Source organism: Perognathus longimembris, chromosome 22 (genome assembly GCF_023159225.1).
Source record: "Perognathus longimembris pacificus isolate PPM17 chromosome 22, ASM2315922v1, whole genome shotgun sequence".
Lineage (NCBI taxonomy): Eukaryota > Metazoa > Chordata > Mammalia > Rodentia > Heteromyidae > Perognathus > Perognathus longimembris.
This window is the reverse complement of record NC_063182.1, coordinates 7768187-7793851: the sequence shown is the minus strand read 5'-3', so window position 1 is coordinate 7793851 and position 25665 is coordinate 7768187. Positions and strand designations below refer to the sequence as shown.

At 47.6% G+C, this 25665-nt stretch overlaps 1 protein-coding gene across 4 annotated transcripts; it reads left to right on the top strand.

Moving 5' to 3' along the window:
• Positions 1–840: 840 nt before the first annotated feature.
• Slc4a9 (solute carrier family 4 member 9) lies at positions 841–24767 on the top strand. Of its 4 annotated transcripts, none has more exons than XM_048331110.1 (22): positions 841–973; positions 12594–12754; positions 13026–13139; positions 13568–13623; positions 13758–13915; positions 14150–14237; positions 14556–14710; positions 14854–14943; positions 15116–15290; positions 15704–15837; positions 15959–16221; positions 17039–17097; positions 17312–17500; positions 17612–17725; positions 18888–19049; positions 19169–19347; positions 19884–19956; positions 21449–21517; positions 21748–21921; positions 22450–22605; positions 22827–22927; positions 24232–24767. In XM_048331110.1, the coding sequence occupies exons 1-21, from the start codon at positions 933–935 to the stop codon at positions 22878–22880; spliced, it is 2664 nt and encodes an 887-aa protein (XP_048187067.1). In that variant the 5' UTR covers positions 841–932; the 3' UTR covers positions 22881–22927; positions 24232–24767. The 4 variants fall into 4 exon arrangements, 2 of the variants coding, with proteins under 2 accessions (XP_048187067.1, XP_048187066.1); XM_048331109.1 differs by lacking the exon at positions 841–973 and adding an exon at positions 11335–12309; XR_007208634.1 differs by lacking the exons at positions 841–973; positions 24232–24767 and adding an exon at positions 12069–12309 and having other exon boundaries at positions 22450–22747; positions 22831–22927.
• Positions 24768–25665: the final 898 nt, after the last annotated feature.

The following is a 25665-nucleotide window of genomic DNA, read 5'->3' as shown; positions in this document are numbered from 1 at the left end:
ATAATAGTTATTATTATAGGCTCTTGTGATTAAAAAACAGATCATATATATATATATATATATATCAAGTAAAATAGAATGCCTTTGACACATAGTAGGAAGTTATTCAATGAAAGCTGTTATAAACAAATGTATTCTTTTCCTCCCTCCCCCTTCCTTCCTTCTTTCCTTCCCTCCTTCTCTCTTTCCTTTGCCTTCTCTTCCCATTTCTTCCTTTCCCTTCCCTTCTGTTGACTTCCCTTTCCTTCCCTTTCCTACTGGTAACTTGAGTAAAATGGTTCTTTGTCATAGGCCAGCCATTCTCAGAGATGAAGTGGTCATGCTTATCAATTCAATGGTGAGTTTTGTAATCTTCGATCTAAAAATGCAATCTTGACTCAGAACTCAGAAAACTATGTGCCCTGGGGGTACTTATATTAAGTGGCCAGTTACCCCAAATTTGAAGGTCAAGATCAGAGGGGTGCTTCTTCCCGGTCCTAAGATGGCTCTCTTGCCTTAAGTCAGCTACCCAGGTGGATTTCAAACCTGCCCTTTAGAATCCCCTTGTACTTCCTTATGCTGCTGGCCAGGAGCACCTGAAAGTGTGTGCTCCACACACATCTGGATTGTTTGGGGCCTGGATCCATTTGGACAAAGAATATGAATGAATGAACTAGGGAGAAGCTGTTTTTTTTGGTGGGGGAGGGATGTCCAGAGATCCTTGTTATCCCAGAATTTGAGGAAGGGGCATTTAGAATGTGCTTCTTTCCCTGTTATTCTTTCCTATGTGCAGGCTTATTTCTATGGCTTTGAATGATTAACATCGCCAGACATAGGACTTTGTCCTTCAGCCATTCTTTAGCACAGATGGATGTCTGCCAGCAGAGAAGGGGGGAACAGGGGTTCCTCCCTCGTCACACAACCCTTCTTCTTCTTCAAGCTTCAGATTCCTCATGTGGAAAAGTGAGAGGTTAAACAACTGTCATGTAGTCAGGTACTGCCCAGTGATGTCCCTCATGAGTTGTTTTCTGTCATGTCAAAGGCCTTGCTGAGACAGTTCTGGGACAATCTATCATGCCTGATCTACAAGGCGTGATAGCCTTTCTCTCCATGACTCAGCTTCTTTGCCTGTAAGTGGGCAGAATAAGGGTCTACTTAGGGAGTTCTTGTGACAACTGAAGGAGGAAGCATCTGTAAAGTGCTTAGCAAAATGCAAAGGTCTATATTAATAGCTCACTACTCTTGTTAACTTTTCCAGTGCTTAACCTTGGAATGCAATCACATCATACTTCCTACCAGGAATGTGTAACACTAGTTCCTGGTAGAAAGGCCATCAGTGCTAGCAATAATTAAGCGACCATTTATTCGAAGATCTAAGACAATGGGTTGAAAAGGAAGAGCTACTGCCCTCTGTGGGACGTTCTAGGGATTTGTGAGAGAGTTTCTGGTTGTCACTGAGGATTCTCAGGCATTTGAGAGAAAATGGGGTCAGGCCTACATAATTAACAATATGCCCCACATTTCAAACGTGTGTGTGTGTGTGTGTGTGTGTGTGTGTGTGTGTGTGTGTTGGTCCTGGGAGTGAACTCAGGGGTCTGGGCACTGTATCTGACCTCAAGGCTAGCACTATATTGCTTGAACCACACAGCTCCACTTCTGGCTTTTTTGGTAGTTTATTGGAGGTAAGAGTCTCATGGTTTTTCCTTCCCTGGTCTGGCTTCAAACTGTGAACCTCAGAGCTCAGCCTCCCGCGTAGCTAGGATTGCAGGCGTGAGCCACCAGCACCTGGCTCAAACTATTTTTGAGTGGCCTGCTGGCCACACATCTTAGTGAAAACTTGATTATAATTACTTGAGCCTAGAACTATTTCTAATTTACACAAGGCCCTAAATAGAATTTTTGCATTGACTTTTCCAGGAAGGAAATAAGCACGGATTATTCATTTGGGTGGTATCTGAGTTACCAATATAACTATATCATTTTTTAAAAGCTGTTCCATTTCAGTTAAGTCTGTGTAGGTTTAATAAATGGGTCACTTCTTGGATATTTCTGGAGTAGTTAAGATTAAAAAACAAAACAAAACAAAACTTTACATAGCTGGGCGCTGGTGGCTCATGCCTGTAATCCTAGCTACTCAGGAGGCTGAGAACTGAGGATCAAGGTTCAAAGCCAGCCTGGACAGAGAAGTCTATGAGACTCTTACCTCCAATTAACCACAAGAAAACCAGAAGTGGCACTGTGGCTCAAAGTGGTAGAGTGTTAGACTTGAGCTGAAGAGCTCAGAGACAGTGCCGAGGCCCGGAGTTCAAGCCCCAAGACCGACCAAAATCAACAGCAACACCACCAAAAACTTCATGTAATGAAATTATATATGCACACAGTAGAGGTATGGTTCAAGTGGTAGAGCAGTAGCCTTGAATGAATAAGCCAAGCAAGAGTTCCAGCCCTAAGTTCCAGTCCTAGCACTGCCCCACCCTGCACCAAAGCAAAACAAAACAAATGGCTAGAAAGGAAGACCGCTTCACATTTTATATATACACATTTTTTTTCAGACCAGGTCTAGCTATGTAACCCTGGCTAGCCTCACACATGAGATCTACCTACCTCAGCTTCTCAGAGTGAGTTGTTGTTTTTTGTTTGTTTTTGGCCAGTCCAGGGGCTTGGACTCAGGGTCTGAGCACTGTCCCTGGCTTCTTTTTGCTCAAGGCAGCACTCTGCCACTTGAGCCACAGCGCCACTTCTGGCTGTTTTCTATATATGTGGTGCTGGGGAATTGAACCCAGGGCTCCATGTATACGGGGCAAGCACTCTTACCACTAGGCCATATTCCCAGCCCTGGGTGTTTTTTTTTTGGGGGGGGGGTTTGTTTTGTTTTGTTTTGTTTTTTTTGGCCAGTCCTGAGCCTTGGACTCAGGGCCTGAGCACTGTCCCTGGCTTCTTCCCGCTCAAGGCTAGCACTCTGCCACCTGAGCCACAGCGCCCTTTCTGGCCATATTCCATATATGTGGTGCTGGGGAATCGAACCGAGAGCTTCATATGTAGGAGGCAAGCACTCTTGCCATTAGGCCATATTCCCAGCCCCTGGGTTTTTGTTTTTAATGACAATGCCAAGCACCGTCAGTTCCAAAACTGAACTCAAAGGCAAGCTCTCTACTACTTGAGCCATACAGCTCCTTTTTTCCTGTTCTTTTCTTTTTGTGGTGCCAGTACTGGGGCTTGAACTAAGAGCCTTACGCTCTTGCTTGGCTTTTTTTGCGCAAGGCTGGTACATACCCTACCACTTGAACTACATCTGCACGTGTAGCTTTCTGAAGTTTCGGTGGAGGGGGGAGTTCCAAGCACTTTTCTGCCCTGGCCGGCCTAGGCTACCACCTTCTCACTTGTGCTTTGCTACATTCTTAGCAATGCTAGCTGTACACCACCGTTCCCAAGCATTGTGCTTGCCCTGCAGCTGCAGCTAATGAGGTGGAGCCTGTGAGTTCTCATGCCCAGGCTGGCCTTGAACTGTGACTACCAATCTCAGCCTCTTAAGTAGCTAAGATTAGAGGCTTTAGCCACTATACCCAGACCCAAGTGAGTATTTTAAAATTCATTTTCTCTTTTATATGAATTAGAATATTGTTTTTTTGTTTGTTTTTTGCCAGTCCTGGGCCTTGGACTCAGGGCCTGAGCACTGTCCCTGGCTTCTTTTTGCTCAAGGCTAGCACTCTGCCACTTGAGCCACAGCGCCACTTCCAGCTTTTTCTATATATATGTGGTGCTGAGGAATCGAACCCAGGGCTTCATGGATACGAGGCAAGCACTCTTGCCACTAGACCATATCCCCAGCCCAGGATATTGGTTTTTATATTTTGTCTTTTTGGTGATACTGGGGTTTGAATTTAGGATGCAGGAGTCATGTCTCCAGCCCTTCTTGCTTTAGTTAGTTAATTAATTTGTCAGTCACAGGGCTTGAACTCAGGGCCTGGACACTATCCCTGAGCTTTTTCTTTCAGGGTTGTATGACTTTGAGCCACAGCACCACTTTTGGTTTTCTGGTGCTTAATTGGAGGTAAGGGTCTCAAGGACTTCTCTGCCCGGGTTGGCTTTGAACTGTGATCCTCCGATATCAGCCTCCCGAGTAGCTAGGATTACAGGTGTGAGCCACTAGTGCCTAGCTTAGTTTTTATTTGTTTTTAATGATTTCCCCCTAAAATCTTAGAAGCATCAGTGAGTTTAAAATGGGTTTCATTTGGCTGGGGATATAGCCTAGTGGCAAGAGTGCCTGCCTCGGATACACGAGGCCCTAGGTTCGATTCCCCAGCACCACATATACAGAAAACGGCCAGAAGTGGCGCTGTGGCTCAAGTGGCAGAATGCTAGCCTTGAGCGGGAAGAAGCCAGGGACAGTGCTTAGGCCCTGAGTCCAAGGCCCAGGACTGGCCAAAAAAAAAAAAAAAAAAAAAAATGGGTTTCATTTGGCATGTCCATATGTGCGTAATCATGTAACTTGATCAGACTCATCCGCGTTATTCTTCCTCATCTCTCTTCCCCCTTTGTTTTAAAGTAGAGTTTCACATGTTTGCCCGGTTCGACCTCAAGGATCCTCCTACTTCTGCTCTTGGGTGAGCTGGGACCACAGATGTAAACGACCCTATCTGGGCTGTTTTTTGAGATTGAATCTGGCTAATTTTATTCAGGGCTGGCCTATCTCAACCTCCCAAAGCTCAGGGATTACAAGCATGTGCCAATCCACCAGGCCTTGTTTCTGTCTGTTTTTCTGTAGGCAGCATCTCTGTAGCCCGGGCTGGCTTCATCTCCCGCCTCAGCTCAGCCTTCTGAGTAGCTGGGAATACAGGTGCTTAATTGTATCTGGCTCCAGGGTATTGATTTTTTTTTTACAGAGCAAATATACAGTTAGGGTATTATATTTGAACTTCATTTTAGGATAGGAAAGGAATATTAACAATATATTTTTGATAGAAAGGAAGTATTGATTTTTTAAATTAATTTTTATTGTTTTTAATAAAGGTAATACACAGAGGGGTTACCATTTCATAAGTCAGGTAATGCATACTTTGTGGGGGTTTTTGGACAATATCATCCCTTCCTTTGCTCTCTCCTAGTTTTTCCATCCCATCCCACCCACAGGAAATAATGATTTTTTAGATTTAGAGCTATTTACACAAGAGATACACAGGAAAGCCCTCCTAGATAGACTTTGAAAAAATGTTCTGAGCTGGGTGCCAGTGGCTCACACCTGTAATCCCAGCTACTCAGGAGGCTGAGATCTGAGGATAGCAGTTTGAAGCCAGGCTGGGCAAGAAAGTCTATGACACTCTTATCTCCAATTAACCACCAAATTTCAGAAGTTCAGTTGTGGTTCAAGTGACAGAGCATCAGGCTTGAGTGAAAAAGCACTCAGGCTTGGAGTTCAATCCCCAATACCATCACCCCCCCAAAAAAAATATTGTTCTAGATACTGTTACATATATGGTCTCATACATAAATTCTCCTTGTGGTGTAGTCTTGGTGTCTGTCTGGCGAAGTAATTGCTTACTGGATATGACAAGTGTGGAACTCATAGATTCCCTTTTTGCCTCCATAGCCAAGAAGCTCATAGTAAGGCAATGTGTTCAGTTGTAACGTTGTCCCTAACCCAAGATTTTTAGGCTAATTTCCTTTGTCCATGATTTGATTTTATTCTAGAGCTCCTTAAACATCCATTAGATATTTACCCATGTCCATGTCTTTTGTTATAAACCACCTTCCAATCTTTTCTAGAAGCAGGGAGAATATCAATAGTGAACATGAAGCTCAAATAGCACCTGTTTTCTTCTTCCCTCTTGAGTCTGGAAGTCTAAGGACAGAGAGGATTACAAAGTCTAAGTCTGAGTGCTATATGGCAGACCCAGGTGGTCTTGTCCTACACAGTCCATCATCCTGCTTCCGCATGCTCTTTCCCTCCAAATGCCTTCAACTTCATCCTGGTGCCCGAGTGTGGGCGTTGTGAGAAGTAGAAGCAGTTTTGGAGTTTTGGGGTCAACATGGGGATGAGAGAAGGACTCTTCCACTTCAGGGAAGTCCATAGTTCCAATGGAGAATCCCTCCACACACACTGCCCTTCGCTCAGGCGAACATATCACATTGCCGTCTTTGTGTGTATGTTAGTGCCCAGCTTGAACTCAAGACCTTGAGTGCCCACTTGGCTTTTCACTCTTGGCTGGAACTCTGCCATTTGAGGCAAGCCTGTGGTCCAGACCTTTTTTTCTGGTTAATTGGACGTAGATAAAATCTCATGGACTTTTCTGTGCAGTATGGTTTCAAATCTTGATCCTCAGATCTCAGCCTCCTAAATAATTAGGATTATAGGCATGAGCCATCGGCACCCAGCTTACTTTAGATTTTTGAGTGAGACAAGCCTAGAACACAGAAAACAAAGGGGCATGATCTCCCTGATATATGACTGTTAACAAAGGGAGACGGAGAGACAGTAGAGACCAAGTCTGTGAATACTGTATATGTTCTTGATACATTGTATATTGTATATATGTCTACCTGACCTAGACAAGGGATAGAAAAACAAGACGTAAGATATCACAAGAAATGTACACACTGCCCTACTATGTAACTGTACCCTTTTTGCACAACACCTTGTAAAAAAATTTATGTTCAATTAATAAACAAATAAAAAAATCCCAACACCCCAAGTACAACACAGACGAATTCAACCACAATTCTTTTTTTTTTTTTTTCAAATTTTTATTATCAAACTGATGTACAGAGAGGTTACAGTTTCATACGTTAGGCATTGGATACATTTCCTGTACTGTTTGTTATCTTGTCCCTCATACCCCCCTCCCTCCTCCCCCTTTCCCTCCCCCCCCCAGGTGTTCAATTCAATTACACCAGTTTTGCAAGTAAAAAAAAAAAAAAAAGAGTTTTTTTTTGTTCTTTGTTTGTAGACCTACAAATGGGAATTGAGCTCAATACCTGATGTTTTCACTCATTGTCTGGTGCTCTACCAACTGAGCCACATCTCCAGCTCCTTACTTTAAATTTTTGATGCAATTAAATTATTAAATCTTTTTTTTTTTTCAGTACTGGGGTTTGAACTGTTGTGGGTGTTGTCTCTGAGAAGCTTTGCTCAGGGACAGTGCTCTACCACTTGGGCCATAGCTCCATTTCAGGCTTTTTTTGTGAAGCTTGCCTCAGGGCCTGAGCACTGTCCCTGGCTTCTTTTTGCTCAAGGCAGCACTCTGCCACTTGAGCCACAGCGCCACCTCTGGCCATTTCCTATGTTTGTGGTACTGAGGAATCAAACCCAGGGCTTCATGTATACGAGGCAAGCACTCGGATTATAGGCATGAGCCACCTGTGCTCAGTGTTCATACATTATTTCTAATTCTCCTAACAGTTCCCTGAGCAAGGTAGTATCACCTCCATGCTATGGATGAGACAAGAAACTAAGATTTAATGTGAGTGAAGAATGTTTAGCTTGTCTAGCTCATTATAAGTCTTTCCATAAAATAAAATTGCATAAAACTATACAGCATGCACATCCCTACACCGATGCAGGTAGAAATGATAAATCCTGTCCTGTAGTTTGCAATATGCTAGTTAGTATTTTTTCCTTTGATATTGTTGCTATATTTTGCATGAAGGATGTCACCTATAGGGAAAGCTGGATGAAAGTAACCAGCTACAGACCTCTCTGTAAAGTTTTGCAGTGTATAAATGCACATTATGAATGTACCATTACAGTGGCTAAACAGTTCAAAAATATGTTAAACAAAAAGCTAGAAACTAAAGGATCTAGTTGTGTGGTAGAGAGCTCGCTTAGCATGCATAGGATGTGGGATTGATCCCCAGCAACACACACACACACACACACACACACACACACACACACACACTTATAAAAAAAAGTTTAAACCTATTGCTGCCAGGTGCTGGTGGCTCACATCTGTAATCCTAGCTACTCAGGAGACTGAGATCTGAGGATTGTGGTTCAAAGCCAGCCAGGGCAGGAAAATCTGTGAGACTTATCTCCAATTAACCACCAGAAACCTGAAGTAGAGATGTGGTTCAAAGAGGTAGAGTGCTTGAGAAAAAACAAAAACAGCTCAGAAACACCACCCAAACCCCCAAGCCCTGAGTTCAAGCCCCATAACCATGAATGAATGAATGAATGAATGAATAAATAAATAAATAAATAAATAAATAAAATACCTATTACTATTGAGTATACACTATGTGGAAAATGAACTATGTAACTTGTGGGCAGGAATGGAAGGGGAAACTGGGTGAAAGCAAAGGAAGAGGTGACATTTTCCAAAAAATGTAAAGTAATGTACTCATTACCTAATTTATGAAGTGGTAACCCCTCTGTATAACACCTTTGCTTTGCTTTGCTTTTTGGCCAGGCCTGGGGCTTGGACTCAGGGCCAAAGTACTGTCCCTGGCTTCTTTCTGCTAAAGGCTAGCACTCTACCACTTGAGCCACAGTACCACTTCTGGCCATTTTCTATGTATGTGGTACTGAGGAATCGAACCCAGGGCTTCATGTATACAAGACAAGCACTCTTGCCACTAGGCCATATTCCCAGCCCCTGTACAACACCTTAGTAACAACAATAAAATTATATTTTAAAAAAACTTATTGTGGGACTGGGAATGTGGCCTAGTGATAGAGTGCTTGCCTCACATACATTAAGCCCTGGGTTCAATTCCCCAGCACCACATATATAGAGAACGGCCAGAAGTGGCGCTGTGGCTCAAGTGGTAGAGTGCTAGCCTTGAGTAAAAAGAAGCCAGGGACAGTGCTCAGGCCCTGAGTCCAACCCCAGGACTGGCAAAAAAAGAAAAAAGAAAAACACTTATTGTAAGGATTACGTAAGATAATATGCCTGGGACAGGGATTGGACATTCAGCATTTCAGTATCTTTCCTAAAGAGCTCTTTCTCTTTCCATTATGGAGCAATTATTCTCATTGTTATATAATAATAGCAGCCTTCTTTTATGTGTTTACTGAGTACTAGGGCTATATTACATCATTGTTTCATTTAGTAAGCCTACAGAGCATGGGCTTTATTTTCATTGCTGGAGATTGAACCCAGGGCCTCACATAAACTTGGCAGAAGCTCTACCATGCCAACCCACAAATGTTTTTATTATTTACTTCCCACTTGCTCCTAAGAAAACTCAAGTTCAGCCAAGGTAAGTCTCTTCTCCGTTGCTGGGAAGTAAACATGTAAGGTTCATATGGGGTGGCCAGTTGGCGAGGCCACGCCCACCCCACAAGATTCAGAATAGTGCATTGCATTAAGGCCCAATCCTTGGAAATCATCTATCCAACCATCTCCATGTACATGCAGAGGAAGTGAAGCTTGGAGAGAAAGGCCTTGCCCAGGGCCTATGACCTGGCCACCGGGAGAACCTGGTTTTTGAACTCTCCTGGGCACACCCTGGCCTGTTCACCTCGTGTACCCTGGGTCCTGCCTGGGCGTCTCCTGGAGCCCATAGACGTAGCCCTCATCAGCCTGCCCAGCTCAGAGACCCAGACGCGGGAGTGGAGTCAGGGGAGGTGGCCTGCTGGACCTGCTACAGCAGGCAGAGTAGAAAGGGTGACAGAGGTGGGCAAGGACAGAGCCCCACTGAACTCTGGCAAGAGTGAAGGCGGGAATAGAGGATTTGGAGGGGGGGGGAGGAAGGGAGGACATGCATGCCAAATCCATGATTCCACCCCCCTCAAGCGGTCTTGAGTTCCTTGTCCCTAAGATTGGAGCACATTCTTGAAGGTAATGGTCACACGGGTTCCCTGGCCTTTTCAGGCTCTAGGCTAGTTTCTATTCCCGCTGAGACTGAAATCTATCTTCCCCTTGAGACTCAGCACCCCCCACCCTCCCGCGACTGGGTAAGGCAGTCCCTCCTTCCTTTAATAACAGCCTTGGGACCTCTCAGACCCCCCCAGAGGTTGGTGGAGAGGGACACCTGGGTCCCCTTTTCTCAGGGGGCAGGTTCCTGGTATTCGTTGAGGGGGGGGCTTGGCTCACATTCAAACGCACTTGAATGCTCCTCCCTTCCCTATCCTGTTGTGCTCCCCACAAACCCATCCCCTTAGGTCAGTTGGAGGTAGGCGAGGGAAGGCAGAGAGGGTCATGTACCCCCTACCCGTCATCTCGCCATCTCGGCGCCAGCGCCCTAGTTGGGAAACAAAACACAGCCCATCGGCCTAAGGGAGAGGCCCTAGCGATCCGAGCCTGGGGAGCAGCGCCCTCGTGTGGCTCTCAGCAGTAACGCGGCTCCTCGCCAAACCCCTTTCTTTGTATGCGCTCATCCAAAAAGTATTTATTGAGAGCCACGGCCGTGCCAGGCTGCACAAGGAGCAGCCAACAAGACAAGTAAGATACTTCTCCATAGGCTGTACATCTCAATGTGTGGAGAGGCAGGCAATAAACGATGAACACATGAGGCAGTTACTAGAGTGATAGCTGCTAGGAAGAAAACAAAACAGCAGTGTTATGGAAAGTAACCTCAGAGGGAAGTTTCCTCTGAATAAGCCATATTTGACATTAGACTTCTCCTGCGACAAGGATTTAGGCATGTGAGGATCTGGGCCTTTTGTTCTCAGTGGGAGGGTTGTTGTTTTTGCCTTTTGGGACTGGGTCTCCCTATGTAATCCAAGGTTAAGGTGAACTTTGGATCCTCTGTCTCAGCCTCCACAATGCTGGGATTACAGGTATGTGTCACCCCATCTAGCAGGAATGCTTTTTTCTTTTTCTTTTTTTTTTTCTAGTTGTGGGGCTTGAACTCAAGGCCTGGGCACTGTTCCTGAGTTTTTTCCACTCAAGGCTAGAGCTCTACCACTTTGAGCCACAGCACTACTTCTGGTTTTCTGGTGGCTAATTGGAGAGAAGAGTCTCACAGAGTTTCCTGCCCAGCTATCTTTGAATCACGACCCTTGGATCTCAGCCTCCTGAGTAGCTAGGATTACAGGCATGAGCCACCTGTGTTCGGCTAGGAATGCTAGGACCCCTATAAACCAGGTGCTGGTGGCTCATACCTGTAATCCTAACTACTCAGGAGAATGAGACCTGGAGGATCATAGGTTGATGCCAGCCAAGGACCAACCTCCCCGCCCCCCAAAAATCTGTGTGACTCCATCTCCAGTTAACCAACAAAATGCCAAATTGGAGGTTTAGCTCAAGTGGAAAACTCTTACCAGCGTAAGGCCCTGAGTTCAAGCCTTCATACACACACACACACACACACACACACACACACACACACACACACACACACCCTGTGACTGCTGTATGGTGGAAGGACTTTGGGCAAAGGAGAAGAAACAGGAACAGGGAAGATTATCACAAGAGCAGATAGAAGGCAAGGAGAAATGACCGTGGCTTGGATCATGGTAATAGCCTTAAAGATAGGGTTGAATTCTGGGAATATTTGAAAGATAGAGCCAACAGGATTTGGTAAGTAACTACATTCTTCTTTGCTTGTGAGACTTTGGGAGCTCTTTTACAAACACACCCTGTCTCTTCTGTTCTCAGTAAGAGTTAAAGGGGAAAAGCCTAGGTACAAAGGTAAATTAGGGAGTTTCCAGATGTTGTTGGACAAAAGAATTTAAGACAGGCACTGTGATCTCCATGACTTGACTGAATTTCCACATCATTAGTCAGCAGTCTCCTTTACCTTGCCTAGCCCTAGTTGTTTATTAGTTCCCAGATTGTCCAAATGTATGAGGGCTATGTTGTTGACACTTAAAACAGTCCTGGATGTTTGATGTTTCTATTTGATACAAGCTAGAGGAGGTATCAGTGCATGGATCTGGGCCAAGCATCTCTCCTATTTATTTACACAAAACTCAGTCAGGTTAGACTTGATCCCAGGAAAAACGCACACCTATGTATTGCCCCCAAGTTGGGCATGTCTGAAGAGCCCAGGAAAAGCCAGGCTAGCGTTGCAAACACTCTCAGGCTGCAGGGGGTAGAGAAGCGAGCAGGAGAAGAGGTGACCGGTACGCTCCGGGGCCAGCAGGCCTTGCTCTGTTTGTGTCGGGTTGTGGTGAGGGGTGCATTATAAACTCAGCCAGCCAGAGACCCTGAGATTCTGTGTATGCCTCCTCAAGATGAAGCTGCCAGGCCAGGAGGAATTTGAAACCTCCAGTGCTGGTGAAAATGTTCCTATCGGAGAGCTGGACAATGTCCTTGGCCCTGGTCCTGATGTGCCATTAGACACAGACAGCAGGGACATGGTGCTATCCAAAGACCCTATGCTCTTCATTCAGCTAAATGAACTGCTAGGCTGGCCCCAGGCACTTGAGTGGAGAGAGACAGGCAGGTGAGTGGGACCCGCTAGTTCTCTGGGGTGCATTCCCATCCCCACTTCTGATTTCCTCTCTGTGTTCCACCTGTGTTCCATGAGTGTTAGTATACTTACTGGCTCCTCTGTGTTCTAGTTTTGGGTTCTCTGAGACCCAAGGAAGGGTAGCTAATTTGGGGATCTATTCTGTACTACTGGGCAAAGGACCTTCCTACTATCCTACCTTTCCTGGCTCCCCTGTGTTCCCGATCCTAGACATGAGAGAGACTTTCCCAATGACACTGTCTACCCATCCATCCCAGGTGGGTGCTGTTCGAGGAGAAGCTGGAGGTGGGTGCTGGCCGGTGGAGTGCTCCCCATGTCCCCACCCTGGCACTTCCCAGCCTCCAGAAGCTCCGAAGCCTGCTGGCTGAAGGCCTTGTACTGCTGGACTGTCCAGCTCAGAGTCTCCTGGAACTTGTGGGTAGGCTGGGAGCCATGTTAGGGAGGGCCTGGGTAGATACGACATTTCCCGAGGGATCTACAGTCTTGGAACGTTTCAGAGCCCATCCCATTCTAAGGACCGTCCTTTCCTTTCTCAGGATCAAGGTGGATAGAGTAGAGGAACACGTTGATTGGCCTCTGGACTCTCTGACACCCCTAGAATAGAATGGATCCTAGGGAGGAGAAAGGGTATGAGTGATGGAAGCAGGGAGCTCTCAGGATGGAGTTTGAGTCCCACATTCGTTCTACAGAGCAGGTGACAAGGATGGAGTCGCTGAGCCCGGAGCTGAAAGGGCAACTTCAGGCCTTGCTGCTGCAGACACCTCAGTACAACATCCGGATGAGAGGCGCCAGGCTCTGCTGGGGTGAGACACGCAGGGTCACCCCCCTGGGGTAGGAGCAGCCCAGAGGTCTCCTGTACCTGCCTGAGCCAGGAATGGCCGAGGCTTGGTTTAGACCTCAGCTTCATGAGCAAGAGAAAGCGGAGGGTAATGGTGAGCGGGGGAAGGAGGGGGGGAGACTAGAAACCTAACAGCCAGAGCTCTGTGAAGGAATGTGCCTGGTGGGCCCTGGGCCAAGACCCTTACATGATGTATCTCATTTAATTTTCAAAGTCACCTTGGAACGTTGTAGAATGATCCCCACCTTGGTGAAGAGAGATCTGAGGCCCAGAATGGGGGGCAGGGTTGGGTGCCAATTCCCACAGCTTGTCAGTGGCAAAGGTGATGAGAGAGGCCTGGTGGACTCACCGGCAAGTCTGTGTTATTAACTACCACGTGTGCCTGTTGTGTAGACTCCACCAATCTAAGAAAGGTTTCTCATGACGAAAGTGGCCCCCGGAAGGAACAGGTGTGTGGTCTTCCCTGGGAGAGACTGGCAGAGGGGTTCGGAATGAACAGAGGGCCTCTCTGCAGTGGGCTCATTGGGGGAGGTCCTGGCAACATCCTTCTCCCCAAACGACATCTTACACTCTGGTTACTCAGCGTCAGAGCCCCCTGAGACAGAAGCTGCCTGCGGGGGCAGAGGCCGCAGCGGTGCTGGCTGGAGAGCTGGGCTTCCTGGCACGGCCTCTGGGGGCTTTTGTTCGACTGCAGAATCCAGTGGTGCTGGGGCCGCTTACTGAGGTGCTCCTCCCCAGCAGGTAAGGCAACTGAGGGGGAGTCTGGGTCCTCAGAAAGGACCTTTATAGGAGGGATGGGGTGTCCCTGGATCTGGGTCTTTGGGGATGGAGGTGGTGGTACCCAGGGCAAGGTCAGGACTGCAGAGTATGTAGGGGCAGATAGGGAGGTCAGAACCGGGTGTTTGCAGGGCAAGAGGCTGATGTCTGTATGTGGAAGCAGCCTCGGACCTTCTGTGAGGCCCCGCCCTTCTTCAGGTTTTTCTGCCTCCTCCTGGGTCCCCCCACGCCTGGAAGGGCCTACCATGAAATGGGTAGAGCAGCAGGTGTCCTCCTCAGTGACCTGGTGAGTTGAGCAGGTGTGTGTGTGTGTGTGTGTGTGTGTGTGTGTGTGCACACACACAAGCTAATGTGAGCATGTATGGACTGTGTGTGTGTGACCAATCACAACACCGGGGCTGACTGGTGTTCTTAAGATGGAGACTGAAGTTTCCATGGATACCGATGTAACCTGATTACTGGCCCAGTGCAGGCCTATAGGAGGCATCCAGCACCCATGGAATGAGTGACGTACCGGGTGGGTCTAATTCGGAGGCACATCCACGTGGAAATGTCTTAAAGTCCAAATCTGCATGTCCTGCCCATTCTGTGCCCCTGCACCCAGCGATTCCAGTGGTCGGTTCGCCGGGCCAGCACCCTTCATGACCTTCTGGCCGCCCTAGACGCCTTCCTGCAGGAGGTGACGGTGCTCCCCCCCGGCCGGTGGGACCCGACAGCCCGGATCCCCCCACCTAAATGCCTGCCCCCTCGGCACAAAAGGTACCCAGGGGGGCTACCATTCGCCCAGCCCCTTCCCCTCTGGTCATGTCAGAGGGCCTGTCTTTGGATTGGGAGCCCTGCCTCAACTCACTGGCTGGGTGGAGCTCCTCAGCTCACTGGGGGGGGGGTCCCCTTCTCTTCAGGCTCCCCTCCGAAGTGTGGGAGGTAGCAGAGGACGGGCAGCAGCGTCGTGGGCCATACAGGCCCAGCCCGGAGTTGCAGCGGACTGGCTGGTGAGGCGAGCTGATTGGGAATGAGGGTTTGGGGTCTTGCCGAGGGGTCACGGGGTGGGGGGAGGGGGGGCGGCTCTAGGTGTGGGGGGGGTGTCTCCTGGCCACAGAGAACGTAGGCCGAGTGTAGGCTGGGGTGTGGAACTATGGATCACTGACAACCCACGGGTGGGAGGCTGTTTGGGGGTCTTGTCCAGGATGTGCGGCGGAAGGTGTTGTGGTACCCCAGCGACTTCTTGGACGCCCTGCATCCCCAGTGTGTCCCGGCAGTGCTCTACATTTACCTGGCCACCATCACAAACGCCATCACCTTTGGGGCTCTCTTGGGCGATGCCACCGAAGGTGCCCAGGTGCGTGGGGTGGCAGGAGGTACAGTTATGGGAAATGGGTTGGCATAAGCTTATGTGTGTGTGTGTGTGTGTGCCACTACTGGGGCTTGAACTCAGGGCCCCCGGCACTGTCTTTGAACTTTTTCACCCAAAGCTGATGCTCTACCACTTGAGACACAGCTCTGCTTCTGTCTTTTTGCTGGTTTGTTGGAGATAAAAGTCTCACAGACTTTCCTTCCCAGGCTGGCTTTGAACTGTGATCCTCAGATCTCAGACTTCTGAGTAGCTAAGATTACAGGTGTGAGCCAATGGTGTCCGGCTAATCAGAAGCTCTGTTGAGCTCCATGTCCCCTTCTTCTGGGGACTGAAGATGCTCTGCTGCAGCTTGGGTGTCAGGGACGCCAGGGCCCTGTGATGTCTCTGTTGGCTTCCAGGGGGTGCTGGAAACTTTCCTGGGCACTGCAGTTACTGGGGCTGCCTTCTGCCTGGTGGCAGGCCAGCCCCTTACCATCCTCAGCAACACGGGGCCCGTGCTGGTCTTTGAGCGCCTGCTCTTCACTTTCTGCAGGTAGGGGACCTCCCCGGCCTCCCCGGCCTTCCAACCTTCAGCCTGTCCTGGCCAGATGAGAGGGCTGGAGCTATGTGTTTGGCTAGAGGGGCATAGCCCTGCCTGTATCTCATCCCCACAGAGATCACAGCCTGGACTACCTGCCCTTCCGCCTGTGGGTAGGCATTTGGGTGGCCACGTTTTGCCTGGTGCTGGTGGCCACAGAGGCCAGTGTGCTGGTGCGCTACTTCACCCGCTTTACAGAGGAAGGGTTCTGTGCCCTCATTAGCCTCATCTTCATCTATGACGCTCTGGGGAAAATGCTGAGCTTGACCCGTGCCTATCCCATCCAAAGGCCAGGGTCCCCTGCCTATGGCTGCTTCTGTCAATATCCAGGCCCAGGAGGTAGGTCAGGGAAATGGGCAAACAGGGAAGGAAGGATGTGGGAGGGGGAAGGAAAATGCTGAGTATTTATCCAGTGAACAGTAGCACTCTCTTTTACCCTCTTGGGTTCTGAACCACTTGAGAAATAAAACAACAGAAAACCCAGTATTGGTCTTTATTAGACACAATAAAGATATCAAAGACTTGATAGAAGAATACGCTCGTATGGGTGAATGGGTTTCCTAACAGTGGAGCCACATCTTGACTTAACGGCAGCAATGGATAGAGACTTACTTGGCTCCAGAGAAGTAGAGCTAAATAAATGCACCAAGTAGGCAGCTTGCTTCTGAGAGAAGGGAGAGGGGGTGGGAGAGCCAAGCATATCACACTTTATCTCTTAAACTCACCAATCGAGGAAGTCATATCTCTTCCTGGGTGATAACCAAGCAGGTGGAGAAAAGCTTGGAATGTTCTACTTGAACATAGCCCTACATGGGGAAGGCAGTACCAGGACTAGGAGCTATGTACCCTCTAAAGTGTGCCAAGCACTGTGCCAGGCAGGGACAAGACCAGTTCTTACTCTGGTAGGAACAATTTGTGAGTTCATAAATTCAGCCATTTTCTGAGCAACTGCTCTGGCAGATCTCCTGTTGAATCCAGATGGTAGAGAATTTGAGGATTCTGGGTAGGAGGCAGTGTCCTGAGGAGTGCATATTGTGGTTGCAATGGAGTTGCCAGACAGTTGCTCTGTGATTAGTTGCACCATCAGATTAGAATCCTGTGGAGCTGGAGAAGGGCCTGAAGGGAATGTCCAACTGAATTATGCTCTGCTTCCCAGAAAATGTGTCTCAGTGGACATGGACAAAGCCAAATGCCAGAGATGACATCACAAGCATGGTGAGGGCTTGCTCCTGGGAAGGCTTGGGAGAAAAGGGTGACAACCAAATCACTCCATTGATCTCAGCTCTTCACGCTTCACAGTCTAGGGAACCCCTCCTAAGGTTCAACCATTCCCGATGGCCAATGACTTCCCATCCTGTGTGTCCCCTTCCCCTTGAGGTGGGTTTAGGAGAACAGAATGCTTACTGTGCTTCCACTACCCTCCATATAGGAACTAGGCCTGGTCAACGCATCCTTGTTACCTCCTCCTGAGTGCACCCAGAAGGGAGGCTACCCTCGAGGTCCTGGCTGCCACACAGTGCCAGACATCGCCTTCTTCTCCCTTCTCCTCTTCCTTACCTCCTTCTTCTTTGCTACGGCCCTCAAGCATGTAAAGAACAGCCACCTCTTCCCCTCTGTGGTGAGTGCTGCCTTTCTTTCCATGTGAGAGGTCTTCTCTTGGCCTCGAGGCCTGTCTGTGAAAGGAAAGCGATGGCATGTCCACACCTCCCCGTGTCCACTGTGTGTCCAGGTGCGCAAAGCATTCAGCGACTTTTCCTCAGTCCTGGCTATCCTGATGGGCTGTGTCCTTGATGCTTTCCTGGGCCTCGCCACACCGAAGCTCCTGGTCCCCACAGAGTTCAAGGTGAGAGCTGGGGGATTTGATGGGGACGGGGGAACATCAGCACTAGAAAACCATGGAGGAGAAAGATGCACAATTCTTATTCTTTTCTTCATGAGTTGTTTTCCTAACTCATAAAATTGGTCCCACAGAGCTGTTGAGAGCATTACGTAGTGCATGAGTGAATATAGAAGGCTGTGCACAGCAGCTATTACTCTCGGGTAGGGGTCAGAAGGATGAGCTCTGGACAGCCAGCCTTGGGTTGAAATTTTAGTTCTGCCACTTACTATGTGTGCATTAGGCAATTTATTGAAAGTCTAGGTCTTAATCTATAAAATGGAAATAATATAACAATAGCTCCTACCTCATAGGTTGTTTTGAAGTTTACATGTCTCACAGTGCCTGGCATACAGCAAGCTCTCAGTAAATGTTAGTCATTATTGTTATGGGCTCTCCCTACCCTCTGCTGGGCCCCGTCCACTTCTTTCCTCCTCACTCTTTTCTTTCACCCCTCATTGCCTGCTTGGTTCCAGTAAAGCTGGAGTGCTCTCTCTCTCTCTCTCTCTCTCTCTCTCTCCCTCTCCCTCTCTCTCCCTCTCCCTCTCTCTCGTGTGACTGTACAGAACAAAGCTTTGTCAGTAGGCTTTGTGTCACAAGAGACTTCCCACCAGCTTCCTCCAGCACAGAAGGGCAGGAAGAGGAAGGCTCCATTTGGGGCAGCCTGGCCTCAGGGGCTCAGAACCCCACGTTGTAACGCAGGCTCTCTCCCTCCAACAGACGCTTATAATCAAAGCAGATGCAGACACACCTAGCCCGGCCCCACCCCTGCCCCAAATCTGGACAGGTCTGAGCCTGAGCTGCCCCACCCTGAATGGGGGAGTGTCTAAGAAGGAGGGCTGTATAGACTGCAAGAAGTGTGGGAAGGCCACATCCAGTGAGGGAGGCACCTGACAGCAAAGGCCTAGAGCCTTTGGTTCCAGCCAGGCTGGCCCCATCTTGCCCTCTTTTAAGGTACAACACACACACACACACACACACGCACACACACACACACACACTTTTCCCTAGTACCCAGTGTCTTAGAGAGGGGAGCAGATTGTAAAAGAATACCAAGATTTTTATGGGGGGGATGTACACATGTATTCTTGGAACCCATGTATTCCATGTACATCTGTCCTCCCCTCAGCCTACACTCCCTGGGCGTGGCTGGCTGGTGTCACCTTTTGGAGCTAACTCCTGGTGGTTGAGTGTGGCGGCTGCTCTGCCTGCCCTGCTGCTGTCTATTCTCATCTTCATGGACCAGCAGATCACAGCAGTCATCCTCAATCGCCCCGAATATAGACTGCGGGTAAGGCTTGATCATTAAGGTCCCAGAGCAAGGGACAGGACCTCCAGGATGGAGTCCAGGTGGTCCCTCTTCCATGGCCCAGGGTAGCCTCGTCATCACCCTCCATCCACTCTCTGCAGAAGGGAGCTGGCTTCCACCTGGACTTGTTCTGTGTGGCTGTGTTGATTCTGCTCACATCCATGCTCGGGCTGCCCTGGTATGTCTCAGCCACGGTCATCTCCCTAGCCCACATGGACAGTCTCCGGAGAGAGAGCAGAGTCTGTGCTCCTGGGGAGGCCCCCAGTTTCCTGGGCATCAGGTGAGGCCAGGATTCGGAGACTGGGTAAGAAGAGTGGAGCAAGGTAGTTCTGGGATATGTGACAGTTATTTGGGCAGTTTAAGTTCACTGCAGTGCATGGGGGGGGCACCTCTGGATTTCTCTCCTTCTTCAATCATGATGACGAGGAGGTCCCTCAAGAGTACCATCACTGATGCAAAGGTGGAGGTAACCAAAGCTGAAGTGGAGGGTGAAGTATCACCTGATAGTCCTTACTCAATGTAGAAGCATATCAAAGGCTATTCAAAGGAATTCATTACAAAAGCAAGGCTGAAACTGGTGGAATCACAATCTGTCTAAAATATATTAAGTTACCAGTCACTGGTGGCCTGAGGACTGAAGTGCTCTGTCCCTTTCCTGCTTGTCACTTGAGGCCCCCCTTTCTGCCGGGGAACTGATTGGAGGACCTCTCTATTTTCCTCTGGCTGCTCGGGCCTCTACTAAGTGAGTCATTTGATATCTAGCCTAGGTGTTAGGCATTCTTCCAAACCATAGCTATCTCTTCCTTCTCCCTACAGGGAGCAGAGGCTGACGGGCCTGATGGTGTTCATCCTTACTGGCGTCTCCATCTTCCTGGCACCTGTACTCAAGGTACCTGTCAGGCCAGGATCAGGGTCAGTACATATTAATAATACATGCAGCAAGAAATGCTACTGACATAGACAATAGGATTTATATATAGTCTTACTCAATTCTCACATCAGCCCTGCACTTTACAAATGAGAACTATTCAAGTTAAAGAGGTAAAGTGACTTGCAAGAGCCCACCAAGAGAGCTACAACATCTCCTATGTACCACGCTCTGCTGTGACAACAGGAGAATAATCAAAAGGAATATGAGGCTAAGCACCTACTGTCAACACGCACAAGCAAACGTTTAGTAACAAGTGACAGCAGAAATGGTTAACAAGTCAAGACAGAAAAGCAGGCATGGAGTGCAGAAAATGTCAGACAAGAGTCACTGGCAGGAAGACAAGAGCCACAGGTGAGGCAAGGGAAAGTTCATGGAGGCTGAGTGAGAGAGGGCCAGTTGGACTGGATCAGCCACTAACTAGGTGACTCTCAGAAACATATGCCAAGCACTGTTCTCGGTACTGGGGTTACAGTTGCAATCCAAATAGACTATGTTTCCATCCCTGAAGTCTGATGACAGGAGACATTGCGTGCTCGCTCTCTCTCTCTCTCTCTCTCTCTCTCTCTCTCTCTCTCTCTTTCTTTTTCTCTCTTCTTTTCCCCTTTCCTTTTAATTGGAGATAAGAGTCTCATGGACTTTGCTGCCCTAGCTGGCTTCAAACCACCATCCTCACATCTCGGCCTCCTGAGTAGCTAGGGTTATAGATGTGAGCACTGGCACCTGGCATCTTTCTTTTCTTCAAATTAGCTTACACTAGTTATACAGAGGGAAATTTCAGTGTTACATTTCCACACATTTTACAATATGTTCCTACTCCATCTATCACTCTCCCTTTCTCCCTTTCCAAAACAATTTCAACACATATTTTTAGAAATTAAAATAGGATAACTTCAGGTAGAGAGAAATCCAATTAAAAATAAGTGGATATGGTGGTTGAGGCTACTTCATATTGGGTGGTTATTACTGAGCTGTCATAAGATGAGCCATGAGTGCTGAGAAGGAATTGGCCATGAAGAAATCTGGGAGAAGAGCATTTTGGTGCAGAGAATAGCGAAGCAAAAGGCTCTTCAGAAGGTAGAACCAAACGAGTGCATTGATGAAGGAAAGGATGACAGAATCCTGGGAACACAGAGAACAGAGGGGTCTGTGATACCTGAGATTGGAAGGAACCTTGGCATGCCTATCATCCTAGTTCTCAGGAAGCTAAGGCGAGAGGATCTTGAGAGGGAGAGAGACAAGGAAATGGGCAAGTTTTTCTTTCAGCTTCTCCATTTGAAAGTACAGACAATAACTTATTTCACATGATTAATGAGAGGATTCAGTGAAATCAGGCATGCACAATGTACCAGGAAAAGAAAGCCTGGGCAGGCAGATGTTAGCACGAAGGTGGGGCCTTTGGACAGCTGGAAGGTAAGCTATTCTGTAAGCTCTCTCTTTTTTTTTCTACCAGTTGATTCCAATGCCTGTGCTCTATGGCATCTTCCTATACATGGGGGTGGCAGCGCTTAGCAGCATCCAGGTGAGACCATTAAAATCTCCTAGCAACCCTTGTCTTCCTGCCCACACTTGCCAATCCCCCTCCTGGTCCACGGCTGCCTCTCTTGGGCGCAGGGCCTCTGCTGCCACGCTCAGGGTGGGGAGGCCAAGGGAACTTTGGATCCCTCTCCAGGCCCATGTTTGGCTGGGATCTCTGCAGTGACATTGAAGACTACCTCAGCGCCCTGCTTCCTTTGCCTCTCATCCCCCCAGTTCATGAAGAGAGTGAAGCTATTGTTGACGCCTGCAAAACACCAGCCAGACCTGCTATTCTTGCGGCATGTGCCTCTGAGCAGAGTCCACCTTTTCACGGCCATCCAGCTTGCCTGCCTAGGTCTGCTGTGGATAATCAAGTCTACCCCTGCAGCCATCATCTTCCCCATCATGGTGACTTGGGGCAGGGCTAGGTTGTCCCGGGGGAGGTTCTGGGAGCCTGGGAGGATAGTCAAAGCCTCTCTAAGAGCAACTTACCTCTCTCATTTGCCCTGGTTCTTCCTGGTTGAAAATGCGAAGACAAAAAGAGATAGCTGAGCAATACGCAGACTTGTCCTGTGATACTTAATTCACTTCCTTTCCCAACCTCTTGGGCTTAGCTCCTAAACCTAGAAAGAAAAGTGACCTCCTAGGAAAGGCAATGTTGACAACTTGTGTTCCTCACAGATGAGAAAGTTAAGAGGCACGGGCTTTGAAGTAGGACTCGTCCGGTTATCACCTCCCAGTCACATAACTTTTAGGAAGTTACTAACCTCTCAGGGTCTCTATTTCATTTGATGTACAATGTGAATACTTATTGTATCTAACTTACAGCAAGGTGTTAACACTCAATGCCTAGCATACAGGAAGTGCTCAATACACGTTACAGTTATTTTTCATCTGCCCTTGCTTACAGTCCTCGGCTTGTTTCTATTTCTGCAGTTGCTGGGCTTGGTGGGGGTCCGAAAGGCACTGGAGTGGGTCTTCTCAGCACAAGAGCTTCTCTGGCTGGACGAGCTCATGTCAGAGGAGGAAAGGAACATCCCGGAGAAGGGGCTGGAGCCAAATCACTCATTCAGTGGAAGTAACAGCGAAGATGTGAGCTCCAGTCTAGGTCTTCCTAGGGGAATGGGCACGGGTTGGGAGAGATCTCCCTTGTCTAGAAGCGATCCCTAAAGCTTAATATCTCCACTAAACCTGAAGATCTGATCAAAACAAGCATTTCTCTGTGTTGACATAAGCAGAATGAAGGACCTCCTATTCCCTTCTTCCTTCTGTTTTCGTCTGTCTCAACCCATCTTGGGACCTTTCTTCCACAGTCAGAGTTGATGTATCAGCCAAAAGCTCCAGAAATCAACATCTCTGTGAATTAGCTGGAGTACAAGTCTGGAAGTAGAGATCCCTGGAAACTAAGCATGAGGTGAGAGTATGAGACAAGTTCTCCTGACATTAAAGATAGGAGGTGTGGCTTCAGACCTTGGGAACCTGTTGGTATTTGTTTTTCCTTTTGGAGGGGAGGGGGCCCAGAGTTTGAACTCGAGGCTAGTGTTCTCATCACTTGAATAAGTGCTCAAGTGCTTGCGCCTTGTCTGCAGTCCAGAAACATATTTTTACATTTTCTTTTCCTTTCCCTCTTTTTTTTTTTTGGAAACCATCTTTGTGTTCTCTTTATACCTCAAGACCTCCTCTATCCTTGAGTGAAAGAAGTAAAAAGATTTATCAGAGGGAAGAACAAAACCGACCAGGGAACCTGGGCTTGATTCCCTGCAAATTTGAAGTTAAGCCAGTGGAGGGAGCTCAAGTTCATGATAGGACGTGGTGGTAGAGGGAGAGTCTAAGAGAGAGTTCCAGGACAAAAGAAGGGGAGAAAGGAAGAGAGGATAATGCCTATGTTCCTTTCTCTTGGCCAAGAGGCCTCTCCACACTCCAGTTATGTAAGTAAGGATTCTCTATGTCTTGCCCTCTCCACCTTCCATTTTATTTACCATTTTCTGAGGTATAACATACCTATCATAGAGGATCTAGGTCCAAGAAATACAGTGGTTGGTTAGGTAGGGTAATCACAGTCTCTGACCTCAGAAGTGTAAATTCCTCTTGGAGAATCAGACAAATAGGCAACTGTTAGTGGGGTAGGGCTGGATAAGGGAAGCACAGGCTGAGGGAGCAAGGAAGCCTCCAATTCTACTTTGGAGGGTACTGAAGATGGGTTGGTGGGAGTTAGGATGGTTTTTCCAGAAAGCAGCCATAATTTGAAAGCTGAAGAGTGAATACAAGCTAGCCTGGACAGGATAGACAGGAAACGATCTCTGTAGAAGCCATCACAAGAACCTAGAATTGTTTTCCTTGCTAATCCAAACTTTCTTCTGCTCCACAGAAAATCCTCCTTTCTATGTCTCTACAAACCCAAGGCCTTCACCACTAGCAAGAGACATTTTCTTTTCTTTTCTTGAGACACGGTCTCACTGTGTAGTCCACGCTATTCTTGAACTTGTGGTCGTCCTGCTTCAGATTCCTGAATGCTGGGATGATAGGCATGCACTACCATACTTGGCTCTGTAACAAAATTTAGGGGCACTACATGGAGAAAGAGTGATTCACTGGCTAGCCTAGAGTAAGATTGCCTAGGATTTCTTTATCCTCTAGCGTTTCTTTTGCTCTATTCTTTGCCCTATTGTGCCCCTAAACACTTGCTCTGGCCTTAGCATGTCTTCTTTGGATTCACAGGTGCTTTACTTAGGAAATCAGAACATTGTTGAGAGATGCTGTCAGCTGGGGACCTGGAACAATGGGACAAGCCTGAAGAGTAGCTGGCCAAGATCTCAGTTACTTCCTGAGCCACGGTGGAAAGTGACAGGGAGTTTTGTTAGTGCTTAGGAGAGGTGGGTCTGACCAGTCCCCATTCACTTACTCTCTTAACATTAAAGGGACCCGAGCCCAGAAGCCCTTTCCATCTTTAACTCTGTTCTCATAAATTCTCCTATATAGAATCTAGTGATGATTTTTTCTAGTCATGGAGGGAAAAGGAAATGTTTCTCTATTTGAAACAAGTTTTTACACACATAAAAATAATCTTTATTGTTGTCTTTTTGATCACAAAAGTCAAAGAGGTGGAAATCATCTTGTTCATATTTTCATGTATGGTGTTCAGATTTAGTTTAATGGGCACTTTCATATTTTTATTAAAATGGAATTGTGCTGTGGAGTTTTTATTTTATTTTGTGCTGATTCTAGGGCTTGAACTCAGGACCTGAGCACTGTCCCTGAGTGTTTTGTGGTTTGGGTTTTTTTTTTAGCTCAACACTAATGCTCTACCATTTGAGTCACAGCTCTACTTTCCAGTGTTTTTGTGGTTAGTTGGAGATAAGAGCCTCACAGCTTTTCCTTCCCTGGCTAGCTCTGAACTGCGATCCTCAGATCTCAGCCTCCTGAGTAACTAAAATAATAGGCATGAACCACTGGAACCTGGCAGAATTTTAAAAACATTATTCATTACTTTTTGACAGTACTGGGTTTTAACTTAGGACCTTGTATTTAGACGAGATCATGCGTGTTTAGGGTGGTACGGCCATAGACAGGACCTTGTATTTAGTAGGTATTCATTCTGTAGCTTGAGTCACACCTCTAGCATATTGTGGAATTTTGTAACATGCCTCTCACTTAATATTCGTTGAACATTTTCTCTATGTCAGTATACATGTCTCTACCTCATTCTTTATCGTGGACATAGAGTAAATAAACTTATACATTGAAGTTGAGAAAAATATACACAATAGCACATAAAATGTCTTCCACAAGTACAAGAACTTTGACATAGTATATATCCAGGAATGGAATGAAAGAATAACAACGAAGGGGTTGGGGGTTGTAGTTCAGTGGTAGAAAGTTTGCCTAGAATTGCTTAACACCTTGGGTTCAATCCTTAGTATTAAAAAGAAAGACGAGAGCTGGGGATATGGCCTAGTGGCAAGAGTGCTTGTCTCGTATACATGAGGCCCTGGGTTCGATTCCCCAGCACCACATATACAGAAAACGGCCAGAAGTGGCGCTGTGGCTCAAGTGGCAGAGTGCTAGCCTTGAGCAAAAGGAAGCCAGGGACAGTGCTCAGGCCCTGAGTCCAAGCCCCAGGGCTGGCCAAAAAAAAAGAAGGAGGAGAAGAAG

Bases quoted from the DNA above. Each gene is read 5' to 3' on its own strand.
- Slc4a9 (XM_048331109.1), top strand. From the start codon at position 12,098: ATGAAGCTGCCAGGCCAGGAGGAATTTGAAACCTCCAGTGCTGGTGAA. The intron at 14,711-14,853 runs GTACCCAGGGGG...CCTTCTCTTCAG, and splicing joins CTGCCCCCTCGGCACAAAAG to GCTCCCCTCCGAAGTGTGGG. The intron at 17,726-18,887 runs GTGAGAGCTGGG...TCCTCCCCTCAG, and splicing joins TGGTCCCCACAGAGTTCAAG to CCTACACTCCCTGGGCGTGG.